The sequence below is a fragment of the Geotrypetes seraphini genome, chromosome 3 (assembly GCF_902459505.1).
Source record: "Geotrypetes seraphini chromosome 3, aGeoSer1.1, whole genome shotgun sequence".
Classification (NCBI taxonomy): domain Eukaryota; kingdom Metazoa; phylum Chordata; class Amphibia; order Gymnophiona; family Dermophiidae; genus Geotrypetes; species Geotrypetes seraphini.
In genome coordinates, this window is record NC_047086.1 from 105,011,849 (window position 1) to 105,036,253 (window position 24,405).

Genomic DNA, 24,405 nt, shown 5'->3' on the forward strand with positions numbered 1-24,405 from the left:
CCCAACCACAGTTGTTTTTGGCTCAGGAACGTATTATTTTTAAATATGAAGGTATCTACTTCCCCTGATGTTTCCAAGGCAACAGAGAGAAGGCGGAAACTATTCTTAGCTATGAAATCTAGAGTGACATAGCTGTGTGCTGTGTTTTTCTTAAATTTTTATGTAAATGCTTATTGAAATATAATGAAAATAGATTTTTTTTTTTCAATCCTTCTCAACTCTCTTTCTTAGCAATAAATGGCCCAATATTCTAAGAAAGTTATACATCCAGCAGTGAAATGGTGTGGTGGCAATGTTAGTCTACTTTTCATAACATCTTGTTTGACTGTCTTGTCTGTTTAGATTGTAAGCTTTTTCGAGCAGGGACTGTCTTGTGTGTGACTCTGTACAGCGCTGTAGCGCTATGGAAAGGACGTACGCTGATAGGGCTAGTCTCAGTTAGGGCGATAGTCTTTGACCAGAGGGCCGCCGTGTGAGCAGACTACTGGGCATGATGGACCACTGGTCTGACCCAGCAGCGGCAATTCTTATGTTCTTAATAGTAACATTAGTAGTAGTGGAAACCGGTGTCAGGTCAAAAGCGCGCTGGGACAAAGGCGCGTGCAGACAATTGAGCGCAGCGCGGAGGCGCACGCCGCAGAAAATTACAGTTTTTACGGCTCCGACGGGGGGTGTGGGGGGGAAACCCCCCCACTTTACTTAGTAGAGATCGCGCCGCGTTGTGGGGGGTGGGGGGGTTGTAACCCCCCACATTTTTCTGAAAACTTCACTTTTTCCCTGTTTTTAGGGAAAAAGTTAAGTTTACAGTAAAATGTGAAGGGTTACAACCCCCCAAACCCCCCACAACGCCGGCGCGATCTCTACTAAGTAAACTGGGGGGCTCCCCAACAAAACCCCCCGTCGGAGCCCCTAAAAACTGTAATTTTCTCCGGCGCGCGCCTCCGTCTTGCGCTCAGTTGTCAGCACGCGCCTTTGTCTTTCGCGGGGTTGTCTATGAACCGTGGAAACCAAGCACATGGACCTACCACACTGCTACAAAACAACAGCAAATCAACAGCTCAGTTGAGTGTACGATTTGTTCTGTCTTAATAAAACAACTTATTAGACAGAAAATGGCTTACTTCATGATTCCAAGAGGATCCAAAGCTTCTTCTTCTTCTTCTTCTTCTTTCTCTTCCACCTTCTGTGTGTCTGTTTTTCTAGGACCAGGGATTGTCAATGTCTTAAACTGAGGAACCATGTCTAAAGTATTATCTTCTTTGAAAAAATCCAAGGGTTCACTTTCCTTCTCTTCTTCCTCATGCTCATTGTCAAAAATATTTTTGCTTTTTGTATCAACAATATTTATAGATTTGGTCCCTACAAAAAAACGCATGGTTTGTTAGACTGAACGTCCTACTTGAATTGTTTATTTATTTATTCACTTTTCTATACTGTTCTCTCAGGGGAGCTCAGAACGGTTTACATGAATTTATTCAGGTACTTAAGCATTTTTCCCTATGTGTCCTGGTGGGCTCACAATCTATCTAATGTACTTGGGGCAATGGGGGGATTAAGTGACTTGCCCAGGGTCACAAGGAGCAGCGTGGGTTTGAACCTACAACCTCAGGGTGCTGAGGCTGTAGCTTTAACCACTGCGCCACACACTCCCCATCATTCTTCAAAAGTCTTACACATAAAGGCCCTCAGATTGAATAAACTGCGCCTACAGTTAGGTGCCTAAACCGGCAGTGGCTGCCGATTAGATGCCTAACAATTTTTTTTATATTGAAAGTGCCATTAAAAACTGATTAAACAACAATTTTTAAAAAAATTACCCCCTTTTACAAAACCGCAAAGCATATTTTAGCGTTGGCCATGGCGGTAACGGCTCCGACGCTCATAGAATTCCTATGAGTGTTGGAGCTGTTACTACCATGGCTGGTGCTAAAAGCCACACTGTTTTGTAAAAAAAAAAGGGGGGGGGAGTTAATTAGCCAGTAGGCACCTTCCAGTGCCAACACAGAAGGCAATGCAGTTAGGGGCAGAGTTTGGGCATGGATTAATTTAGACGCTGGTAGGAGTCTACCTTAGGCACCAGTATATCAAGTCAAGAAAAGCCTGGCTTAATATACTGGCGCCTAAGTTGATTTATATGGCGTTAGGCGTTAGGTTTAATTCTACAAATAGCGATGTGGTAGGTGCCGCTTTTCGAGATGCCTACCAAGGTAGGCGCCATTTATAGAATCAGTTTGTTAAGCTTATCAACATTAAAAAAAAAAAAAATCTTCTGAATCAATATATATAAAGTTACCTAAGAATTCTAGAAACAGGGAACTGGTAGCAAGATCCTTATCCTTCGAGATAAACTTCATGATCTCATCAAATGCTGCTCTTCGCTCTTTAATATCAGATTCCCCAACAAATAATACTTTCCTCGGTACTGGTGGAAAAGATACGTGTGGATAATGAGAAGCCAGTTTATGGTAAAGCTCTTCAATCTCACTATACTTTTTAGAGACCTGAAAAACATAAAATTTAACAGCAGATAAATAAACAGATGGAAAGACAAGATAAAAAGTATGGTTGAGCAGGTCAAAGCCCAGTCAACATTGTCTATATTGCCAATTATTTATAACTTTCAAAACAAAGAATCATATGCTATGCTTACAGAAAAAGGTTATATACTGTATAATACACCATAGACTGTAACTGGGGGATATTGGGGTCCAAGATATTTTCTGCGTTATAAAGGAATATGTATTTTATGGAGACTACAGTGCATCATATATAACCTTTTTCCATAATAATAAAAATGTATTTATAACCCGCTATACCTTGAGAGTTCAAAACGGTTTACATCAAGAAGATCTGCCAGATGCAGATGAAACACAAAACAAAAATATATCCATATAACTAGAGTTTGTTATATAAATTTGTCATATAAATAAGTCTTCACAGATCTTCTAAACACTTGATAAGAGACTGAATTAAAAAATAAACCGTTTATACTTTTACTCCAAACACGAGCCTGGTAAGACAAAAGTTTTTCCCAGAAATCTCTTTGAAATATATCCCTTTAGTGTTGGAAATGAGAATAGAAAAATTCCCCGCCTGGGACAAGAATATGTAGGAAGCACAAAATGATTAGTGAGATAGATAGGAATAAGTCCAACTAACGTTTTATAGTACAAACATGCAAACTTAAACACAATTCTGGCCTCAATGGGCAACTAATGCAATTTCCTGTATATGGAATAACATGATCTGACCTTTTCAGCCCAAATATCAAACGCACTGCGGAATTCTGTACAATCCTCAATCTCCTAATAGTTTTTTTAAATGATCCTATTACAATAATCCAATATGCTCAAAATTTGGGATTGGACCAACAATCTGAAAGACCAGGAATCAAAATATGATTTTAATGAACGCAATTTCCAGATAGAATAACAACATTTTTTGATTAGGATATCAGTATCAGTGAGACCCTGGACAAGTCACTTAGGCCCAAATTCTTTAACCAGCCCCTAAAGCTAGGCACCTATTTTGTAGGCGCCCAACTAGATAGGCACCAATCTAAATTGAAGAACAAGCTCAATTAAGCTTTTTAATCAGCACTGATTGAAACATAGGCGCCTATCAAGAAAGCGCGATTCTATAACAAGGCGCCTCTAAAAATTTAGGTGGCCTTCAAAAAAAGAGGCGCTATGCATGTTAGGCGTGGGCATTGGCTATGTGTTAGGCGCCTTCTTACAGAATACCTGCTCTTAAGCATGCTTAAGCACTCGCATGGGCGCCTACCTATTAGTTGTGCCTAGAGCTGTCCTATTTATTGGGCGCCTCCAAAATAGGTGCCGCTCAGCATGATTCACTAAACAGCACCCAATTTTACCAGAATTACGCTGAACAGTGCCTATCTAGGCACTTAACTTTTGGCGCTTCTTATAGAATTTGCGCTTTAATCCCCTCATTGCCCCAGGCACACTAGATAAGTTTGAGCCCACCAGGACAGATAGGGAAATATGATAAAGTACCTGAATGTAAACCACTTAGGATATAAGTGGTATAGAAGTAAATAAAAATAAAAAAGTATGAGCTTCAAAGGTTAAGGATTTATCCAAAATAACACCTAAGATTTTTATTGTGAGGCTTATGATATAATTTTATCACCAAAGAAGTCTCCATAATTTTATTAGATGGACTTGCAAGGAAGACATTTGTTTTTTCAGTATTCAATTTAAGGGCTCCTTTTATCAAGGTGCGCTTCGGGGGTTAGCGCGTCGGACATTTCATCACGCGCTAACCCCCGCGGCAAGCCTAAAAACTAACGCCTCGTCAATGGAGGCGTTAGCGACTAGCGCGGCAGGCGGTTTAACGCGCGGTATTCCACGTGTTAAACCCCTACCACAGCTTGATAAAAGGATCCCTAAGTTTGAAGTCTTTAGCACAATTATTTACAAGATTGAATATGGAAGTTACTTGAATTATTGTCTCTGAGGATCTCTTATAATAAAACCCTAAGCGCGCATGCGCACTCTTACCGGCGTGTTCCGTGATCCGTGGCCGGCAAGAGTGTGCATGCGCGCTTTGACTCCTCCACTCACTCACTAAGCGGTAGCATCCTCGCTCCGGGACCCGCTGACCCTCCTATAGCTCCCTCCCATGCAACCCTCCCAGCGAGTGACCTTAACAACAAACCTCCCTCCAGTGTTGGCAGCCGCAGCACGCTAAACAAGCTGCTTCACGGCTTTCTTCTGCCGATGAATCCCTCTGCCGTGTCATCAGTGACGCGACAGAGGGACTCACCGGCAGGAGAAAGCTGCGAAGCAGCCTGTTTAGCGTGCTGCAGCTGCCAACGCTGGAGGGAGGTTTGTTGTTAAGGTCACTCGCTGGGAGGGTCGCATGGCAGGGAGAGATAGGAGAATCAGCGGGGGTTGGGCTGGGAGGGGACAGAAGTGGTCTGCCTCGGATGCTTCAAGGCCTGGCTTCTTCGGGCAGCAGCAGCGTTTACAATTCGCTACTGTTGCCAGCTTCAGGCTTTCCTCTCTGGCGGGTCCTGCCTACTTCCTGTTTTCATGAAAACAGGACCCACCAGAGAGGAAGAAATGAAGCCGGCAACAGCAATGAATTGTGAGTGCTGCTGCCCGATGAAGTTCAAGGAGGAAAGGGAGCAGAGAGGGAGAGAATGGCTTGGAGGGAAGAAGAGATGGCAGGGTATGGAGGGAAGGAAGAAGGGGAGAAAGGAAGGAGAACATGCCATATGGAACAGAGAGAGAGAGGGCGGACACTCGATGGAAAGAGAAGAGAGGGTAGTGAATGGAAGGGGCAAGACAGAGGATGAACAGTAGATGGAAGGGGTAGAGATAGGGAGACAGACACTGAATGGAAGTGTGGGGGATAGGAGGGATAGCTGCTGAATGGAAGTCTGAGGGACAGGGGGAGCAGACATTGGAAGGAAGTGGGGAGGAGAAAGAAAAAAGGGCACATGCAAGATTGAGGGAAGAGGATAGAGTTAGAAATAAAGATAGACAGACAGGTTGCCAGGGAGAGACACAGACAGAAAGAATGACAGACACCGTCCAAGGAGAGAGAGACAAATTTAAAAAAAAAAACAGACAGACAGACATCTACTCTAGCACCCATTAATGTAACGGGCTAAAACACTAGTAACAAAATAATGGGCATGACGATTCAATAATACATTGCTTGCAGATTCTAACTTTATTTAAGAATTTCAATTAAAAATGAATGAATATTTTCAAATCAATGCCTCAGAGGAAATCTCTTTAGAAACATTATGGGATGCTTTCAAAGCTACCATGAGAGGGCAAATTATCAAATTACATTTGGAGCATTGCGATAAAACATCAGATTACTGCATCTCAATGGCCATGTATTTGGGCTTGAAGGATGAGAAGTACGGCGTCGGCATCTATGAGCAAACTTGGTTTTTCTTGTTACATAGAGCAGTTTGGATCCCAGTTCGTTTACAGAAATTAGACAGCTCTAAGTCTAATAAATGCTGGCACTGTCATCTCGAAGCCAGGACATTAGATCATTTAATATTCTATTGTCCGTTGATACTTAGTTTTTGGAAATCCATTTGGGGCCAAGTGAATAATCTACTGGAAAATCTGGTGGCATTATCATATGACACTGTGTTATTTGGTACTTCCATGAGAGCTAAGAGTCAAATCTCTTCTAATAATAATAAATTTTTGCTCATCATGACAGGGGTTGGAAAAAAATGCATATTATGAAATGAAAAATACGGTACGTTTCATTTTTAGAAACTTCAATTACGGCTGCACACAGGGAATGCTAGAAACACAGACAGTGCTTGTGTGCCCCCTAGTGATTCGTTTTGGCTTAATTTAGGTAATATATAGAAATAAAACAAAAAAAACAAACAAACAAAGGAAACCATGTAATACCTTTTTTATTAGACTAACTCAATGCATTTTATGATGAGCTTTCAAAGGTAACCTTTCTTCTTCAGATCAGAAATAAGAAGATGTTGACAAATATCAGTATATATAAGGAAAACATGAAAGCATTTCAGGGATAGGAAGAGGAAGGGGTGGATGGGCAGGAGACAGAGAGGTATCAAAGTAGTTTTAAATTTTAATTTAGGATTTCTAATATTGTATATTCCTCAAGGAGACAGGCAAACAGAACACCTTGCCTTGGGATATAGACAGTCTCGCCTCAAGGAAACATGACAAAGAGCATCAAAATATGTTATATCTTGCCAAAATGCTGGGCAATACCAAGCATCACCAGAATCTTGAGATTCTGGCAATTTCTATACCATTTTGCAGTGATTTCCCATTACCACTTTATGCACCATAATTCATTCTTTCATTCAATTTGATAATACACCTTACAAAATCACTCAAAGTTTAGTAGTATGCTTAATACAACTTTGGGCAATATGTGTGGAGGGGCATAATCGAAAGGGACGTCTAAGTCCGTTTACGTCCATCTCGCAAGTCGTTCAAAGTTAAAAAGAGCCTAAGACACATTTTCGAAAGATAGTCCAACTTTTGTTGACTTTCGAAAATCATCTAATTATATGTCCTGCCGATCTGATCGTCCAAGCCGCTAAATCGTCCATCTTTATACCACATTTCCATCTAACTTTCCGTCCAAGTCCAAAACGCCTAGAACAAGCCCTGTTGGACGTGGGAGGAGTCTGCAAAGTGATGGACTGCACACCCAGACATGCCACCTAAATAGTGGGGTACCTTACAGGGCACTGCTGTGAATGTCACAAAAAGGGTGCCATGGCTTCTCCTCACTACAGCTCCCTTATAGGTGACAGTGAGCCCCCCAAACCACCTCCAGAATCCCCTAGAACCACTTATCTAGCACCCCAATAGCCCTTATGGCTGCAGGAGCCACTTATATGCCAGTAAAAAAGAGTTTTGGGGTGTATAGGGGAGTACACATGTTTAAGTATCAATGCAGTGATTACAGGGGCTTATGGGCATAGGTCCTTCTCACCATAGGTCCCTAACCCACCCCCAAGATGACTTAAGCTGCCTCTGTGCTGGATGACTAGGCTTTCCTATGCCAGGCGACCAGGTGATGATGGTCTGGAGGCTGAAATTTAAAGTTGTGAATAAAAGTTTTATGGGGGTGGGGGAGGGGTGTTGGTGATCATTGGGGTAGTGTGTGGGGGTCTGTGTTTTCAGTGCTTATCTGGTGAGTTTAGGTGAGGTTTTGTGACTTAAACCATGTTTTACAAGGTCTAAGCCACAACGTCCAAGTTCCGTCAATCGTGAGCTGTATAACTTTCGGTTATACATGCTGTATGACTAAGTCTAAGCCGGTCCACATCCCGCCCAACTTCCGCCCTCGACACGCCTCCCGAAATGCACCGTTTAGCTTTGGATGTTGAGCGGTACTATGAAGGCCTAAGTCGTTTAGAAATACGTCCAACACCCGGTTTTATTATCGGCACTTAAACATTTTTGAGAAATGTTCGTCCAAGTGCCTACTTAGGCCAGTTTTTGGACATTTTTCTCTTTTGATTATGAGCCCCATACTGTATATTTTCAAGCAAATATCTTTTTTGTTTTAATATGAATCTTATGTCAGTAACCAAGGGTAGATTTTTTTTTAAACATGATTAATTTTCAAAAGCCATTTGGGCAAATTGGCTGCCAGAAAACTGCTTTATAGAACATGTAAGGATTAAAAAGGTGTATTTTTTTTTTTTTTTTAATTCATGTAAAACAGAAAGTGGGATCAGGGGTGTGCTTAGGTCAAAGGAAATAACATGCACGGATTGTTTTCCAATATACGCTTTATTTTCAAGTTTAAAAAAAAAAAGTACTTCTAGAAAAAGCAGAAGCAAATCTCTCTTTTTCTTCTTTCTTTTTTTATCTGTTCATTTTGGCCACTTTTAGACATGTTTTATCCATTACTGCATTTGTCATGAATTTCACGGGATGGGTATCATCTGACACCCAATCACATCATTTTACACTTCTCTTATGCAACTTTCACTCTTGATAAACGCGTAGTTCACAGCATTTATTTGGTAACTTCTAGATATTCTCCAACACCTGCACCTTTCCAGCATTTACAGTTTTCATTTAAAAAAAAAAACAACACATTTTCTGACACCAGTCACTTTTTTACTTGTTATTTTAAATCCGCATTCTCACACATTAAATCACAATTTACCACACGATTTTTTGAAATTAACTATCTATCACTTTAGGATGCATTCCATCTATTATATCATCATTTATAGGACCCCTGAGGAAGCCAGTTTTGTCGAAACACGGACCGTGTTGGGTCCACAACTTCCAACATCTTGGATCCAAGGCATCTTGTCATGTGGATTATTTGACTGTACTTTCAATAAAGCCTGCATCCTGAACATCACCTTCTCCACAGTGTTTTTGTTAAACTGGAAAGTATAGTATAAGTCTGTCAGTAAGTACACGTATGGATTATGCAGGTACTTTAAAAAAAAAAAAAAAACCTGTCCATTTATACTAGTAAACAAACATCTTCCAATGTGCAATACAATAATGTGAAGTCATCTGAAAGGCTCTCATAGGTTTTCAAGTAAAACTGGTAAGAATCTTGCATCTGCAGGCAGCATAGCTAAAACCAATTACATTTCATTTTTTTCACTGTTAGAGATACATTTATGAGAGCTAAACTCCCGATGGTTTCTAAGTATGTCTGGCTTGTCAGATTCTCACCATCACCATCATTGCTGATTAAGCCACTGTCAGCTTTTAGGCGTCCACCTCACATCTGTCTCATTGATTCAACAATCCATATGATTGGCATATTCCACCAGCTTGCCTTTGTCACGCTTACAGTGTTTAGGGGATAGGTGACCATATGTTTGTCAGAGATTGCGCTAACTTAAAATGACCATGCGAGCAATTCTATAAAGCATGGTATTTGACAGCTGAGGCTCCCATTGTCCCCACTTTCGATCTGCCTATCACCCATCAACAGGTCATGCTCCAGCAAACCCACTATAGTCTCCACTATGCCATTATTGCAAGATAAAGAACAAAAGCTTGTCAAACGCACTATGCAAGCCAAGACACCATTTATTTTGAATATGCTATTAGCTAATCTTAGAGAAAATCTAAAGCAATTTTGTTGTAAGGAAACCTGAAGCCAACACAAAACATTCTTGTTTGACAGACCACAATCAAATTTAATAACAATGGATTACTATTTCTATTGTAGTTCCCATTAATAGATGTCATTGCTGTTGGCCAAAGAAAGAGACACCTTAGCCTTCTGGGTTAAGTTGTTTGTGTGGAATAGTTACAGTGGATATATAGAGGCTATTTTAAGGTTGTCAGTTGCCTCTTAACTTTGGATTCCTCATCATTACTACCCAGGACTTGCAGAGTTAACGATACAGCTAGAAAAGCTCCAAAGGGGAGGTGGGGGGGGGAACCCCAAACTTAAAACATATGACAAGCTACTCTGAGCTTCTTTCTGTTTCACACCCAGGGCCACCTGAACTATTTTCCACATTCTCTAAGCTCACCGGGGCTTGTTCCGCTATCGATAAGTCTAACATGTAGGCCTCTACAGTCACAAAGAAGCAAAGGAGTAGGGGTCTGACACAATGTCTTCCAGTCAATATAAAGTTTAATAAAATACAATGTAATGTTTAATAAGATCAAGACTCGACATGGAGCCGTGTTTTGGCGGACACCCACCTGCATCAGGAGTTTCTTATATCATGTAAAAATTAAGGGCTCCTTTTACAAAGCCGTGCTAGGGCCTTAACGCGCGGAATAGCGCACGCTAAATTGCCATGCGCACTAGCCGCTATCGCCTCCTTTTGAGCAAGTGGTAGATTGCGCGTGCGCTAATCCAGTGCATGCGCTAAAACCGCTAGTGCGGCTTTGTAAAAGGAGCCCTAAATGATCCCAATAAAAACAGGAAAACAGTGAGAGATTTTCAAATTGGTTTTCCTGCTTTTATTAACATAGAAACATAGAGTATGACGGCAGAAAAGGGCCATCGGCCCAACAAGTCTGCCCACTCGAATAACCCTCCCCCCTAAACACTCCCTCGAAATGACCCCATGTTTGTCCCATTGGTATCATATAATTAATATGGGCCAGAAGAATCTGGCTTTAATCAACTCAGTGATGCGATCCACATATGGCCAGTCTCATCATGTAAACTTCTCAATATAGAACCACAAAATTTCTGCGGCAGCACCAACTGTTTTTTGGGGCAGTCGGTGGCATCTTGGGTGGTTCGATAGAACAAATCATCTGACATAACCAGACAGTCCCATTCACGAAGTAGAAGAGCTACTTCTGGGTGGTTTGACATTATAGACTCAATAGGCTTGTGGTACTTCTTTGCTTTCCACATTGGCTCTAAACATGGATCATTTCTCTGGGCCTTTTGCAGGTCAGATTTGCTTAAAGAAGATAAACCATCATCACTTAGCCCCAGGAAGGATGGTGGCAGACACTCCCAGTGAAGAACCTAACTAGTGGGCTGGCATAAGGCTCTGTCCCATCTTCTGGTACTTGAACCCATGGGTAAGAAGAATTACATAAGAACATAAGAAACGCCTTCACCGGATCAGACACTAGGTCCATCTAGTCCTTGATAGTGCATCAGCATCAATGTTTACTTTTCCTGGGCGGTATTTCAAACTGAAATCATAAGTAGCTAGTGCAGCAAGCCATCTGTGACCAGTAGCATTGAGCTTAGCCTTAGTCAGCACATATGTACTGAATATACTCAAATATAAACCGAGATTTAAATGGGGGTCTCAATTTATACTGTAATTTAAAAAAAATATATCAAATTTAAACCTAGGGTCTGGCTGTGGAGAATACAGTCGCAGATCAGGGGCAGGCCCGACATGCAGGCAGGCAGCCGATTTCTCCCAGCGGTCCTCCATGCTGTTTGCCAGCCACCAGGAGGAGGGGAGAGTGAAGAGTCAGCAGCACATCCAGATTGTGAGCAGCCCTGCCTTTGGTCCCTGTTCCGCTAAACTGTTTTGGCATAATGAAGCCAGACTTCGCGGGGGCCTTCCCTTTTGCCAAATTGCTATAGGCTCTGCCGGTCTCAATCCTGCCCCCCTCTGAAGTTACTTCCTGATTTGAGGGGCGGGATTACTGTGAAGAATTCTCTTCAGTGCCTGCACTAGGTCTCTCTCCCCCCTTTCTCCACAGAGATCATGCAACAGGAGAAAGACATGAACCGCCGCATATCAGGTCACCTCCGCCTCCTCTGCTGATTTAAACCAGGAGTTCTGAAGTTCGCATGAGCAATCCAGTCTAAACCAGCAGAGGAGGAGGAGGAGGTGACTTGATGTGCAGCGGTTCATGCCTTCCTCCTCCTACTGTATGATCTCTGCATGGCAGATGGAAATTCAGCTCCAGGAGTGCAATGAAAGGGAGAGCAGAGAAATGTGAGTATGCCACTGGGAAGGGTAGGGGAGGCTGGAGCTTGAAGAGGGAAATAGGAGGAAAGTTCAGACCTTAGGATGGAGAAATTCTGTGCAAATAAAACACTATAATATTCAAAGATTTGCACAGAATTCCTCCACGAGAAATAGCCCTATGTAACAATTTTTTATTTTTTGTTCCTGGGTAATTGTTCTCTTAACTGTCTATGCTACAAAAGTATAGAAAATGGATATCATTCCCTTCATACTTTGTTTTTATGACTAAACATTGATATTTGAAATTTACCTTTTTTGCAGAACATTCCAGATTGATTCCAAGCTGAGTAAATTTAGGGGCCCTTTCACTCAGGCACGGTAGGGTATTGCCACTCAGCAAAGACCTCAATGACTTGATCAGAGATCTTGGTCTCACCAAGTCCAATGTCAAGCTTTTGACATTTAGGCTCAAGTAGTGGAACTTGTTGGATAAAAGTGTGCAAGTCACAGATTAGAGGACACGCCACCAAGTTTTTTCCACCTTCTTCATCCATCAAGATGGATTCTGCTTCTGCCACAATGTAACCAGACTTTTTGAGGCAACTGAAATCACCTGTAGCCCAAAAGAGTGGCATCTCTTCACTGTTAATCATCCAACAGCATCAAAGCTGTGCTGCTTCATAATGGGAACATAGAAACATGATGGCAGATAAAGGCTAAATGGCCCATCTAGTCTGCCCATCCGCAGTAACCATTATCTCTTTCTCTCTCCAAGAGATCCCACGTGCCTATCCCAGGCCCTTTTGAATTCAGACACAGTCTCTGTCTCCACCACCTCTTCTGGGAGACTGTTCCATGCATCTACCACCCTTTCTGTAAAAAAAAGTATTTTCTTAGAATACTCCAGAGCCTATCACCTCTTAACTTCATCCTATGCCCTCTCATTGCAGAGTTTCCTTTCAAATGAAAGAGACTCGACTCATGTGCATTTACATTTCGTAGGTATTTAAATGTCTCTATCATATCACCCCTCTCCCGCCTTTCCTCTAAAGTATACAGTTTGAGATCTTTAAGTCTGTCCCCATACTCCTTATGATGAAGACCACATACCATTTTAGTCGCTTTCCTCTGGACTGACTCCATCCAATTCTGGGGGTGCAGCCTCCAGAATTGTACACAATATTCTAAATGAGGAATCACCAAAGTCTTATACATCAATACCTCCTTTTTCCAAATGGCTATACCTCTCCCTATGCAACCTAGCATCCTTCTAGCTTTTGCCGTCACCTTTTCAACCAGTTTGGCTACTTTAAGTTCATCACATACAATCACAGCCAAGTCCCGCTCTGCTGTCATGCACATAAGTTCTTCACCCCCTAAACTGTACAGTTCCCTCAGGTTTTTTCAGTCAAAATGCATGATCTTGCATTTTTTAGCATTAAATTCTAGCTGCCAAATTTCAAACCATTCTTCAAGCTTCGCCAGGTCTTTCTTCATGCTATTCACACCAACCGGCATGTCTACTCTATTGCAAATTTTGGTATCATCCACAAAGAGGCAAATCTTGCCCGACAACTCTTCAGCAATGTCGTTTATAAAAATGTTAAAAAGAACAGGCCCAAGAACAGAACCTCGAGGCACACCACTTGTAACATCCCTTTCCTCCATTGATCTCCATTGATCACTATCCTCTGTTGCCTTCCACTCAACCAGTTCTTGACCCATCCTGTCACTTTGGGACCCATCCCGAGGGCACTCAGTTTATTTATTAGAAGTCTGTGTGGAACACTGTCAAAGGCTTTGCTAAAATCTAAATACACCACATCTAGCGTACATTCTTTATACAATTCTGTGGTCACCCAGTCAAAGAAATTGATCAGATTTGTCTGACAAGACCCATCTGAACAAGTATCCATCTCTTCCACTGGCTCACTCAGTGCACCTCAATAAGGTTACAACAGCATCAAGACCTTACTAAGCAACTTGAAGTATAACGAGTATGGCTGGGAGGTCATTGCAGACTTCAAAATGGTGGCTTTCTTAATGGGTTTCCAAGGTGGTTTTACCAAGTTTCCCTGCTATCTCTGCCTTTGTGACAGTAGGGACACAAAGGTGCACTACCAAAGGCAGGACTGCCCACAGTGGAGCGAGTTCTCTATGGGGATGAAAGGTCACTTGGATACACAAAGTCAGAGGCGTGAAGAAAGTACAAGAGTTTTATTCACAGTATGCCGGGACTCTAGTGCAGTTAATAGCCTGCCTACTAGAGTGTCAGAAACAGGAAATACACAGACTTTTATGCCCTTTTCGCAAACTAATATATGCAAAAACTACAATTTTCATTTGTTACTTCTATAACTTTCTACAATTATTATTGGTCCTAAGCCAGCACTTATGATAGGTTCAGGGGTACAACTTATAGTCCTATAGGAAACTAGCTCATTTCTCTGCTTATCTAAATCTTACAGGTCTAAATGCTACATGTACAGAAGGGCAGGGCACATCAAGGCTCAAACTCTTATCTATTCAGCTTACAATGTGGTAAGGCAGGGACATACATTTCAGGCAGATGCAGTCAATAGATTATACACTGTTTTCAGTTATGTAGGCCAGAGCAATATTTTAAACAACAGTTAACTATTTCATGACCCTACATTGAGAAACAACATCAAATGGGAACCACTGGTGGTCCCCCCCAGAAGGTGCTAATGCCACCACTGCACATCAGTTTGGGCCTAATGAAACAATATGTCAGAGCTCTAGATAAGGAGCCAGCAGCCTTCAAGTATCTTCAAGACATCTTTCCTAATCTGTATGAGACAAAGATCAAACTGGTGTCTTTGTTGGACCACAGATAAGAAAATCCTGGTATGCAAGGAATTTCCCAAGAAGCTTGGAACAGCTTTGTCGCAGAGGTTCGGGGCTTCCTGGGCAATCACAAGGCAGCAAACTGAGAATCTGGTGAAGAATGGGCTATAGGATGTCTCTCAACGTCCATGTCTTTGATGCTCATCTTGAGACATTCAAGGGGAACATGGAAGCATACTCAGAGGAGCAAGGTGAGTGCTTCCACCAGGACATACTACTGTAGATTTTCACCAATGACAATATAATGAGAACATAATGGGAGACTACAGCTTGGGGCTGATTCATGAAAGTGACTTACAATACAATCACAAATCATGAAAAGCTTTATAAAATTTCAATATAAATACATGTTAATTGCTTTTAATGACTTTGTAAGAATGAGAAAATGAAAATTCAATGTTTTAAATAGATAAACTACAAAATGTGACTATCCTGGTCACATAAGCAAAGTTTTATGGAAACAGCAGACATTTTCTATACATTATAGATATGAACAATTAGGAAATTACACTTACTGCTCAGGAACAAAAATTATGTTACATAGCGTAATTATAGAATAGCTTTTAGTTGTTATACTACTATGTACAAGTACTCTTGAGGGGGGAGCAGCATTCTATAAATTTACATGTGTAATTAGCGTATAAATTTAAGTGGTCTGTATATTATATTGCACCATATGTCATGAGTTTATCTTATTGGGTATACTCGATGGACCTTGCAGGTCTTTTATCTGCTGTCATCTACTATGCTACTATGTTAGCTGCAAAGAATTCCTTTTCCTCGTGTTTCCTCAATTTCATCAGTATCATGTAGATAAGTTACCTCTATCAGTGACAATATCTGCTGTTCTGATTTCCTTATTACATTTTTATCTGTAGCTAAATATGCAATCCTGTTCCAGTATCCCTACAAAAAATGCCAGTTTTAATAATGTCATCCAACAGTAAAAGAAAAATATTGTGGACCTGATTTTATCAGGATTTTCTCCCATTGTATACCGAAGGAGAAAAAAAAAAAGTGAGCTACTAACCACAAACTGAACCACATCTTCAGGTTTGTGCTTTGCAGATTTGAATGCAGCGAACCAGGTGACGACCAGAATGCGATATTCTACATGGCCCGACATCATTTTCCCACGAATCTCCTCATACTCCGGGACAGACACATCTATCCCAGTGTGAGAATTCTGAATTTGCCTAAGACCAAAACAAAAGTTAAATGCGTGGGTGTTTTAGGTTTTTCACTCTGAATTATTAAATCCATAATATAAGTATATACCTTTCTCTGATCAACAAAACTTTTCAGTGTTATCAGCGTTGAGTTCATAAAGAGTTCATAATATTTAGCCAACAAAATAATTGTAAAACAAAACTTCCAAAACAGTTTCTGTAGTTTGATTAATTTCAGTCCTCCACCTCCACAGAGGAGGTTCAACACTGATAGGTCCAAAGGCCTGAATTATCAGCATCTCATCTCATAAATTAATAAATCTCACTTTCATGTCTGACACAACTTGAGACAGAGTGAAGCTGATCATTTGTTTTCTCACACTTGGCCTTTTCAGTATACACATCATGATTGAAAAATGTGGAAACACGGGAGATCCAAGATGGCCGCATGAGCAGTCGCATGAGTCTCACGCTCCCGTCTATTCCTTGATATAATTTGTCCACTCAAACCTTTACCTGTTTCACGATGCCGAAGAGGAGGGGACGTAGCGCTGCTGGAGCCTCGCAGCGCTCCAGAACAGCCGTCTTCGGGAACATCGAGGACTTGATGAGGAGAATGCAGGGCACGCCGATAGCTTCGGGGAGTTCCCCGCAGGAGACACACGGCGGAGGCGCGTCAGTGGCGTTCACCATGGGGCTGGAAACATCATTGAGCCCCGAAGTGAGAGCACCACCCCCACGCCCTCAGTCGACCAGTTCCCCGCGAGAGGAGGAACTTCCTGAGGTTGGAGTTCACTTCCTCTCGGAGGCTAAGGAAGAGAACACGGGGACTGTGCCACGGGACTCCCTGCTGGAGCAGAGGAGTCTTAACGAGGAGACTGTGGAAGAAGCAGTGGGGGATAAGAAAATCCAACAGAAAATCCAACAGATTGCAGGAGGAGACATGTTGACAGAGGGTGAGCTAATTAACTTAAAATTACAACCATTGCAAATTTTGAAGCCCCGAGAGGTTACATTAGACTCTCTGTGGGACCTGGTAGCCAATTTGGCAAAATCTATTAATCCACAATTACAAGAAGTAGAAAAGAAATTAGAAAATCATGGAACTGAGATTAAAAATTTAAAGACTGGACTTGAGGACTCAAAAATTTCAATACAAAATATTCATCAAGAACTTAAAGTATCACAACAAATTACTGAGGTATTAATTAAAGATAATACCAATTTAAGAAGGAAAATGGAAGCAATGGAAAACTTTTCTCGTAACAATAATCTCAGATTGATAAATTTCCCTAGGGTCTCTGTGATAGCCCCAAGGGAAATGTTGAAACGTTATATGACGGAAATATTGGAACTCTCTGATGAATCATTACCACCATTTACGCAGGTTTATTATCTTCCAAGTAAGCCTCAAGACCAACAACAACAGCAATTACAACAGAAGTCGGGACCTGATTTAATGAATATATCCAATATATTGGAAATGTCTGACAGAGAATTAGTGACCCCTGCAACCTTATTATTGACAGTAGCTCTCGCACCAGATAAAAACTGGTTGCTGAGACTTTTCTTTAAAAATAAGCAAAAAGAGTTTTTAGGTTGTAAAATTCAGATGTTCCCAGATTTGGCCAAGGAGACGCAGAGAAGGAGAAAAGAATTTCTGTTAAGGAAACCTGGTGTTTTATCTCTGGGGGCGACTTTTTACTTGCGACACCCATGTAAATGTGTTGTTAATTACCATTCTCATAAATATGTTTTCTTTGAGCCATCTCAACTGACAACTTTTCTCACAACTGCATCTTTGGAGAAAGAAAGTGCTTAGTTTAAGAAAGGGTGCCTCAATCTCATTCGACTAGCTATTATTTTGTTTTATAATAATTTCTTTCTATCGCCTATTTTCCTTCTTGGATCTTATTGAGGACTTGAGTAGAAATTTATGCTTATATGTTCTTTGATATATGTTTTCATTTGTATTAATTTCTTGCTAAATTTCCTTTCTGTACAAGTTATAATATGCTTGAATATATTGAAAATTTCAATAAATATTAAATTAAAAAAAAAAAAGAAAAATGTGAACGTTTTTGCTATGGTTGTTTAAAACTAGTATATGTTGGCATGAGTCTATAGAATAGATTTGGGCACCCCAAAATTGAAACATGTCCCAATGGCAAGAATAACAAAGAAAAATGGGGAGACCTGATGATCCACAGTGAAAACAATCTACCGATGAAAACAAAAACTGTGGATACAGATGTTCTGGAGATCATTTATTAAATTATCTCCAGAACATCTGTATCCACAGTTTTTGTTTTTGTTTTCACCAATGGCAAGAATTTCGTGGTAAGATCTGCAAGTTGGTTTGATATATCTGGGATATTATATGTTGAATTATCTTTTTATAATGCATTTTATGTACTCCATTATTGTAGATCACCATTTGTACTAAGCCGTGGTAGAGGTTTCTACTGTAGCTCGGAGTGCTAAATGCTCTAACGCTTATAGTAATTCTATGAGCATCGGATCAGCATCAGAGTCCGTGGCTAATTACTGTATTTGTTTATCTAGGTTCCTTCGCTGTAGATCTGGTAAGTACGTTTTTTTAGGAAACCCGTGAACCAATTTAGTACCTGTCCGGAAATGCCGATAGAATCAAGGTACCTAAGCAGGAGGTCATGATCGACAAGGTCGAAGGAACTGCTCGTCGCTTTTTCCCCGGGAAAACAAATGGAAAAGATGATCAGTCATAGAGGCCAAAACTGTTTTGGTGCTGTAATTTGTTCAGAAGCCAGACTGAGAATCATGTAGGATGCTGAACTTCTCTAAGTATTTTGTGAAGTCGATGTTAACCAGATCTTCCATTAGTTTAAGAAAGAATGGTACGTTGGCAATGGAAGACAACTGAATAATTGAAGGACAGACCAGATGGATGGGAATGCTAATGAAGATCCCTACAAGAGTTGTGTAAGCTGCTTAGGATTTTTAACGAATAACAAATAGAATAAATAAATAAGGAGTTGACTAGTCACACGTTCAAGAGTGGATGTCACACTAGAATAGCGTCCCAAAAACTTTTTGTAGTCGTGGCACACTAAACTTGGGGCCGAAGCTGCAGGGCATCCGGAAATGCGTCGAAGCAATGATGTCACACGCATGTGTGATGTCATCACTTCAATGTCCACGCATGCACAGAGGCCCTCAAGACAGGGCCCTAAGTCTGCTATCACTTTGCCAGTGGGGGGGGGGGGGGGTGCTGAAGAAGGAAAGGCGCGCTGGCACAGGCTGACTGACTACAAGACATGTCTTTCCTCCTTGCCAGCATCTCGCAGCACACCCAGAATCTTGTTGCGGCACTACGCACACGGTTTGCGAAATACTGCACTAGAAGATTCTGTTACAGAATACTGGCACAGCACTTAGGCCAGGTCTATAAAAAGCTGACATGTCTAAATTATCTATCCTATCCTTCCCACCCCTTTTTTTTTAATCAATTCCCCTTTAACTTTTCCCCTCCCCTACGCTGTACTTTGCTGGTTTTATATGACTCGAATGAATGCTGTCTCGTTCCTATCATAATTTTATACTTCCCTTTTCACAGATTTTATTGTAACATGTAAATGGCTTAGGTCTGCAAGTTAGGAGAACTTAGGATTACCAGACATCCAGGAAAACCCAGCGATGCCCTCCTTTTAGAGGACTGTCCGGGTGCCCAGAAGGATTTCCAAAACCCAGCAGTTTGTCTGGGTTTTGGAAAGCCCTGAGCTTGGGACCGTGTCTGGATGTGCTCTGCGCATGTGCGGATGTCAATGTGGTGATGTCACATGCATGCACGTGACATCGTCACGCTGACATCAGCAAATGCGCCGAGGACATCTAGACATGACTCCGAGCTTGGGGAAGGAGACACAGTTCATGTGGGGGTGGGGCTGAGCTGGGAGTAAATGGGGCAGGGCTAGGGGCGGGGCCAGGTGTCTTCTCTTTTTTTTTAAGAGGAAATCTGGTAACCCTAGAAGAAGTGTAGAGGCAGTCCCCAGGTTAAGAACGAGTTACGTTTTTAAAGTTGTTCCTCAGTTGGATTTGTATGTAACTCCAAACTTTAAGATTCTCGCTGCTTACTTCTGCTCCCAGGTGACAAAAGGGCTAACTATGCCTAACAGTGTTCTCTCTACCCAGCATTCACAATAGAGGTCTGCACGGGAACGGGGATCGCGGGAATCCCGCGGGTCCTGCGGGGGTTCCCGTGGGAATCCCCTCTAACCCACGGGACTCCCAAGGGGACCCCCCTCTGGCCCACGGGACTCCCACGGGGACCCCCCTCTGGCCAACGGGACTCCCACGGGGATGGAAGGCTTTGGAAGCAGGGTTCATCCATATAATATAATGGACACATCAGCCTTAGTAAAAGAGGGGTTTTATAAGTTAATTACCTGAACAGAAAACAAAAAAAGGGTTCCACCAAAGAGATTCCACAAGGAAAACAGCAAAAGAAACTGTGGAATTGATGATCCTGTCAGAAGTAATTGCTGCTTTTTATGGGGACGGGCGGGGATGGAGGTTATTCCTTGCGGGGATGGGTGGGGACGGAGAGGATCCTGACGGTGACGGGTGGGGACGGAGAGGATCCTGGCAGGAACGGGCGGGGATGGGTGGGATTTCTGTCCCCGCGCAACTCTCTAATTCACAACCACACACTGTTCTTAATGTGGTCATGCATTATTCCTGAATCTCCTGCAGGAAAAATATAGGAGTCTATGCCAATGGAAATACTGCTCAGTGAAATCAAATGAAGCTGCGACCACATTCTCAAGTACAAGTCGTACTTCAGTCGGGTGTTTTTAAGTCGGGGACTGCCTGTATAGCAAATTCTAATTATACTACACTTCCCCCTCCCTATTCGCGGTTTCATTGTTCACGATTTCGATTATTCGCGGAGGGTTTCCCAGTCCCCCCTAGGAGAGACGCTCGTTGGAAGCAGAGGGGGGGGCCATCGGAGGCAGAAGAGGCGAGCAGCTGCCCCAGGAACTCCCTGTTGTAGTCTCGTGAGACCAAGGGAACCCACAGCACGGCTCTGCACGGGGCAGGAGTGTCGGAAGATCTCTCCTGCCCTGCGTCACCGCTAGACCACCAGGTAAGTCCGGGGGTGGGTCAGAGCCGGCCCAAAAGTTATTCGCGGGTCGGCTCTGCCCCTAGCCCCCGCAAATAGGGAAGGAGAAGTATATAAACTATTATTTGGTGTGCCATGCAGTGCAGGTAACTTATAGTTAGGGAAGTGTGTGGTGCAGTGGTTAGAGCTACAGCCCCAGCACCCTGGGGTTGTGGGTTCAAATCCCGCACTGTTCCTTGTGACCCTGGGCAAGTCACTTAATCCCCCAGTGCCCCAGGTTCATTAGAAAGAGTGTGAGCCCACCGGGACAGATAGGGAAAAATGCTTGAGTGCCTGAATAATTTATAATCCGCTTAGAATTGTAGGATATGCGGAATATAAATAATTAAAATGAAATGAATGAATAGTATTCTAGAAGTTACATGCATGAGTTGGTAACACACTCATGGCCCACCCAATGCCCACATGTACAACCCAGCGTGCAATCATGCATTTAGGTGCTAACTGGTAGACCTGCTAGCGTATGTTCAGCTGTACTACAGAACTGCCTTTGTAAGACTGTAAACTCATGCTCACAGGGAAATAACTCATGCCTCATGTGATATTACTTGGCTTTTCCAAATCCAATCTCAAGGCATAAGTCTAAAATCTGAATAATATTTAACTAGAAAACTGCATATCTGTATCCAAGACAAACATATAAACAAATAAGTTATATATTATTTATATACATAGTTGATTTTTTTTTTTTTTAATCTTGTCTTGAAAAAGAAATTCTTTGCACAACCAAAGGCCGTTTACCTGAATTTTCTAAAAATCCTTCCTGGTAAACCATGCAACAAATATGCTAGGGTGTGGGAGTCGAATTGGCCCGCAAAGAGTAACAATGGGAATCACTAAACAAGCTAAAATATCAAAGGCTGCTTCACAATTCAGTTTTGCAGGTTTAGTGGGGAAGTTTTCTTAGTTTTGCTCTGCAGCCATCCGAGTTCGTGCTTTATTTAGAAATCGAATTAATAAAGATCGACACAGATATGCTGATCCTCTCTTAACCCTTTCAGGACCATAAGGATCGTAGGCCAATTTTTGTGGTTTTGACGACATTTTTATGGTAAAAAGGGCTTGCAGATGCCAAAAAATTGATTTTTTTTTGTGAAATATTATTTTTATTTAAAAAATCACACTTCTGGCTTATGGACAGTGTGGCAAGTGAATCTTCTCGTCAATCTGGCAACGACGCTAATGAATGAATGTCGGAACCAGTTTGTTTACAGTATCATATGGAATCCGTACATATCAAATTTAGAACTGTAGACTATCCCAATCAAAATTTATAGGATTTTAAAGTTATGGGACAAATATGTCCCTTGGTCCTGAAAGGGTTAAAGGCTCGTTTCCTTCTCCTGAATTGCTCTTTGCCCCATCGCAAGCTCCACCCCAAATCAATTAGCAAACAGCTAAACTTTACTCAGGAAGTTTTGACCGACCTTTGATATGTGGTAAAAGTGCATATAAAATTCGTTTTCCTCATACGCAACGCGAATGCAAGTGATTTAGCACGCCCTGCCCTGAAAAACCAATATAGTGACAGCTTTTTCTATGTAAAGAGGGGGAGGATAGGAAGACTCTGTTCTCCGAGCAAACTGTAGGAATACGTTAAATGCATCGCCTACAACTCCCTATTAATTCCGAACGCAGCTGCACTTTCTGGAAGGAAAGCAGAAATCGGGCGGATCTGGCCTGCACAAGCTCTTTCCGAACTCTTTGCAAAACCCCGGGCTCTCTCCGGCCTTGCAACCAGCACTGCTGGAAACGCTTTCATTCGATGAAACACGATCGTCCTAGGCACCCAGCGAGAGCCACACTGAGCTTTTTTTTTAGGGCTTTTAACCATTGATCTCCCGAAGCCCAATAAAGCAGCGGAACCTTAAAAGAGAGGCAAAGAGATTGTGCGTTAGGGACGGAGCGGGGGCACTGACCTCGTGGTGACCAGGACCGTGGGCATAGCTGGAGCAAGAGAGACCCACGCGCCAGTCCCAGCTCCGCTTCTCCGTCCCTTGGCGTCCTGCGCGCGATGGCGGCTCCGGCAGACAGTCACAAGACGGTGCTCGCGAGGCTCCGGCGGCGCTGCTGCTTCTGCTTCGGGATGCACCGTGTTACTCGATAGCAACTAGCCGAGGAGGGAGGGAAATGCTAGATTGCAAATATACATTTGTTGGGCAGGAAGAACGTTTTAAAGAGAAAATTAAAAAGATGCTTGTCAGGCGGTAGAACGAGTAAACTCCAAAAATTACTTAAAAGAAAAATAATTCGGAGCGTAGTCGGCAGGATTCGAACCTGCGCGGGGAGACCCCAATGGATTTCTAGTCCATCGCCTTAACCACTCGGCCACGACTACCTTGATAGTAAACACGTTTTTTCCTAAATATACAAGAGTGATTGAGCCAGTTCTTTCACAAAGTAATGTATCTTTTCAGGACAAAAATTGAAAGATTTCATTTGATTTGTCAGATTTATTGGAAAGGCTTTTAATGTTTACAAGGATATTTAAGTAAGGTTTCCCACAAGAGGGTAGTTTGTATTGTTTTAGGAAAACATATTTAAAAGACAGCTTTGGAAACTTGAGCACACCATAAGAAAGTCACATTTGCAGAGCCAAGAGTTAAAAACACTTCCTAAGAATGCTTTTGTAGGTAACAAAACTAGCAGTACATTTGACTCGACCAACCAAAAGGAAATATGCATAGATTTGTTTGGGAATTGTATTTATTTACATTTAGCTCACACCATTTCCAAGTTTCCAAGTTTAATATGTATTTGATTGATCGCTTTATCGATTTCAAAGCGATTAACACATGTTTAAAATTACAATATATAAAAGTTACAATATATTAAATTATTAAAAAAAAAAAAAACACGACAAAACATAAACATTTCAGTAGTGCAAGTCACACTCAGATGGCTGAGTGCAGCTTCTACCATGAAATTAATGATATAATATTCTATGGTGATGCAGCAAACAAATGAGAGGTAAATTTAATGCACATGGAAGTTGTATGCTAAATTAGAAGGGGAAGGGGTAAAACACGGACCTCACGGATCTAAACCCGTAAGGCCTTAAAAATCTGAGGTCCGTGTCGGTCCGTGTCCGTGGCGCTTGTAGTTTCTGTCGCTGACAGACCTTGATGAGATTTTTGCACTGATGGATCCGTCTCAGCATAGGGAGGGAAAAGTGTTAGGATCTGTCAGCGCTAAAAATCTCTTCGAGGTCTGTCAGAGCCAGAGACTAGTGCTGGAGCGGCAGAGCAGAAGCCAAGAGAGCGGGGACATAGGTTTTGGGTGTGCGTTAGGGAAAAGAAGTCTCCAAACTCCAG

At 42.0% G+C, this 24,405-nt stretch overlaps 1 protein-coding gene and 1 non-coding gene across 3 annotated transcripts in view; both read right to left on the minus strand.

The window, feature by feature from the left end:
• HS1BP3 (HCLS1 binding protein 3) overlaps positions 1-23,389 on the minus strand; it is a 111,329-nt gene extending 87,940 nt beyond the window's left edge. Inside the window, exons 1-4 of one of the 2 annotated variants that reach the window (XM_033939738.1) lie at positions 23,011-23,389; positions 15,792-15,957; positions 2,294-2,501; positions 1,122-1,359 (exon numbers count right to left, since the gene is read on the minus strand). In XM_033939738.1, the coding sequence (XP_033795629.1) occupies positions 1,122-1,359; positions 2,294-2,501; positions 15,792-15,957; positions 23,011-23,036 (638 nt within the window). In that variant the 5' untranslated portion in view covers positions 23,037-23,389. Of the gene's footprint in view, positions 1-1,121; positions 1,360-2,293; positions 2,502-15,791; positions 15,958-16,446; positions 16,688-23,010 lie in introns of those variants that run through there. The other variant, XM_033939740.1, reaches the window with a different exon arrangement.
• TRNAS-AGA lies at positions 23,348-23,429 on the minus strand. The gene has a single exon. It is a non-coding gene; the product is annotated as a tRNA-Ser (tRNA).
• Between the last annotated feature and the right edge of the window lie 976 nt (positions 23,430-24,405).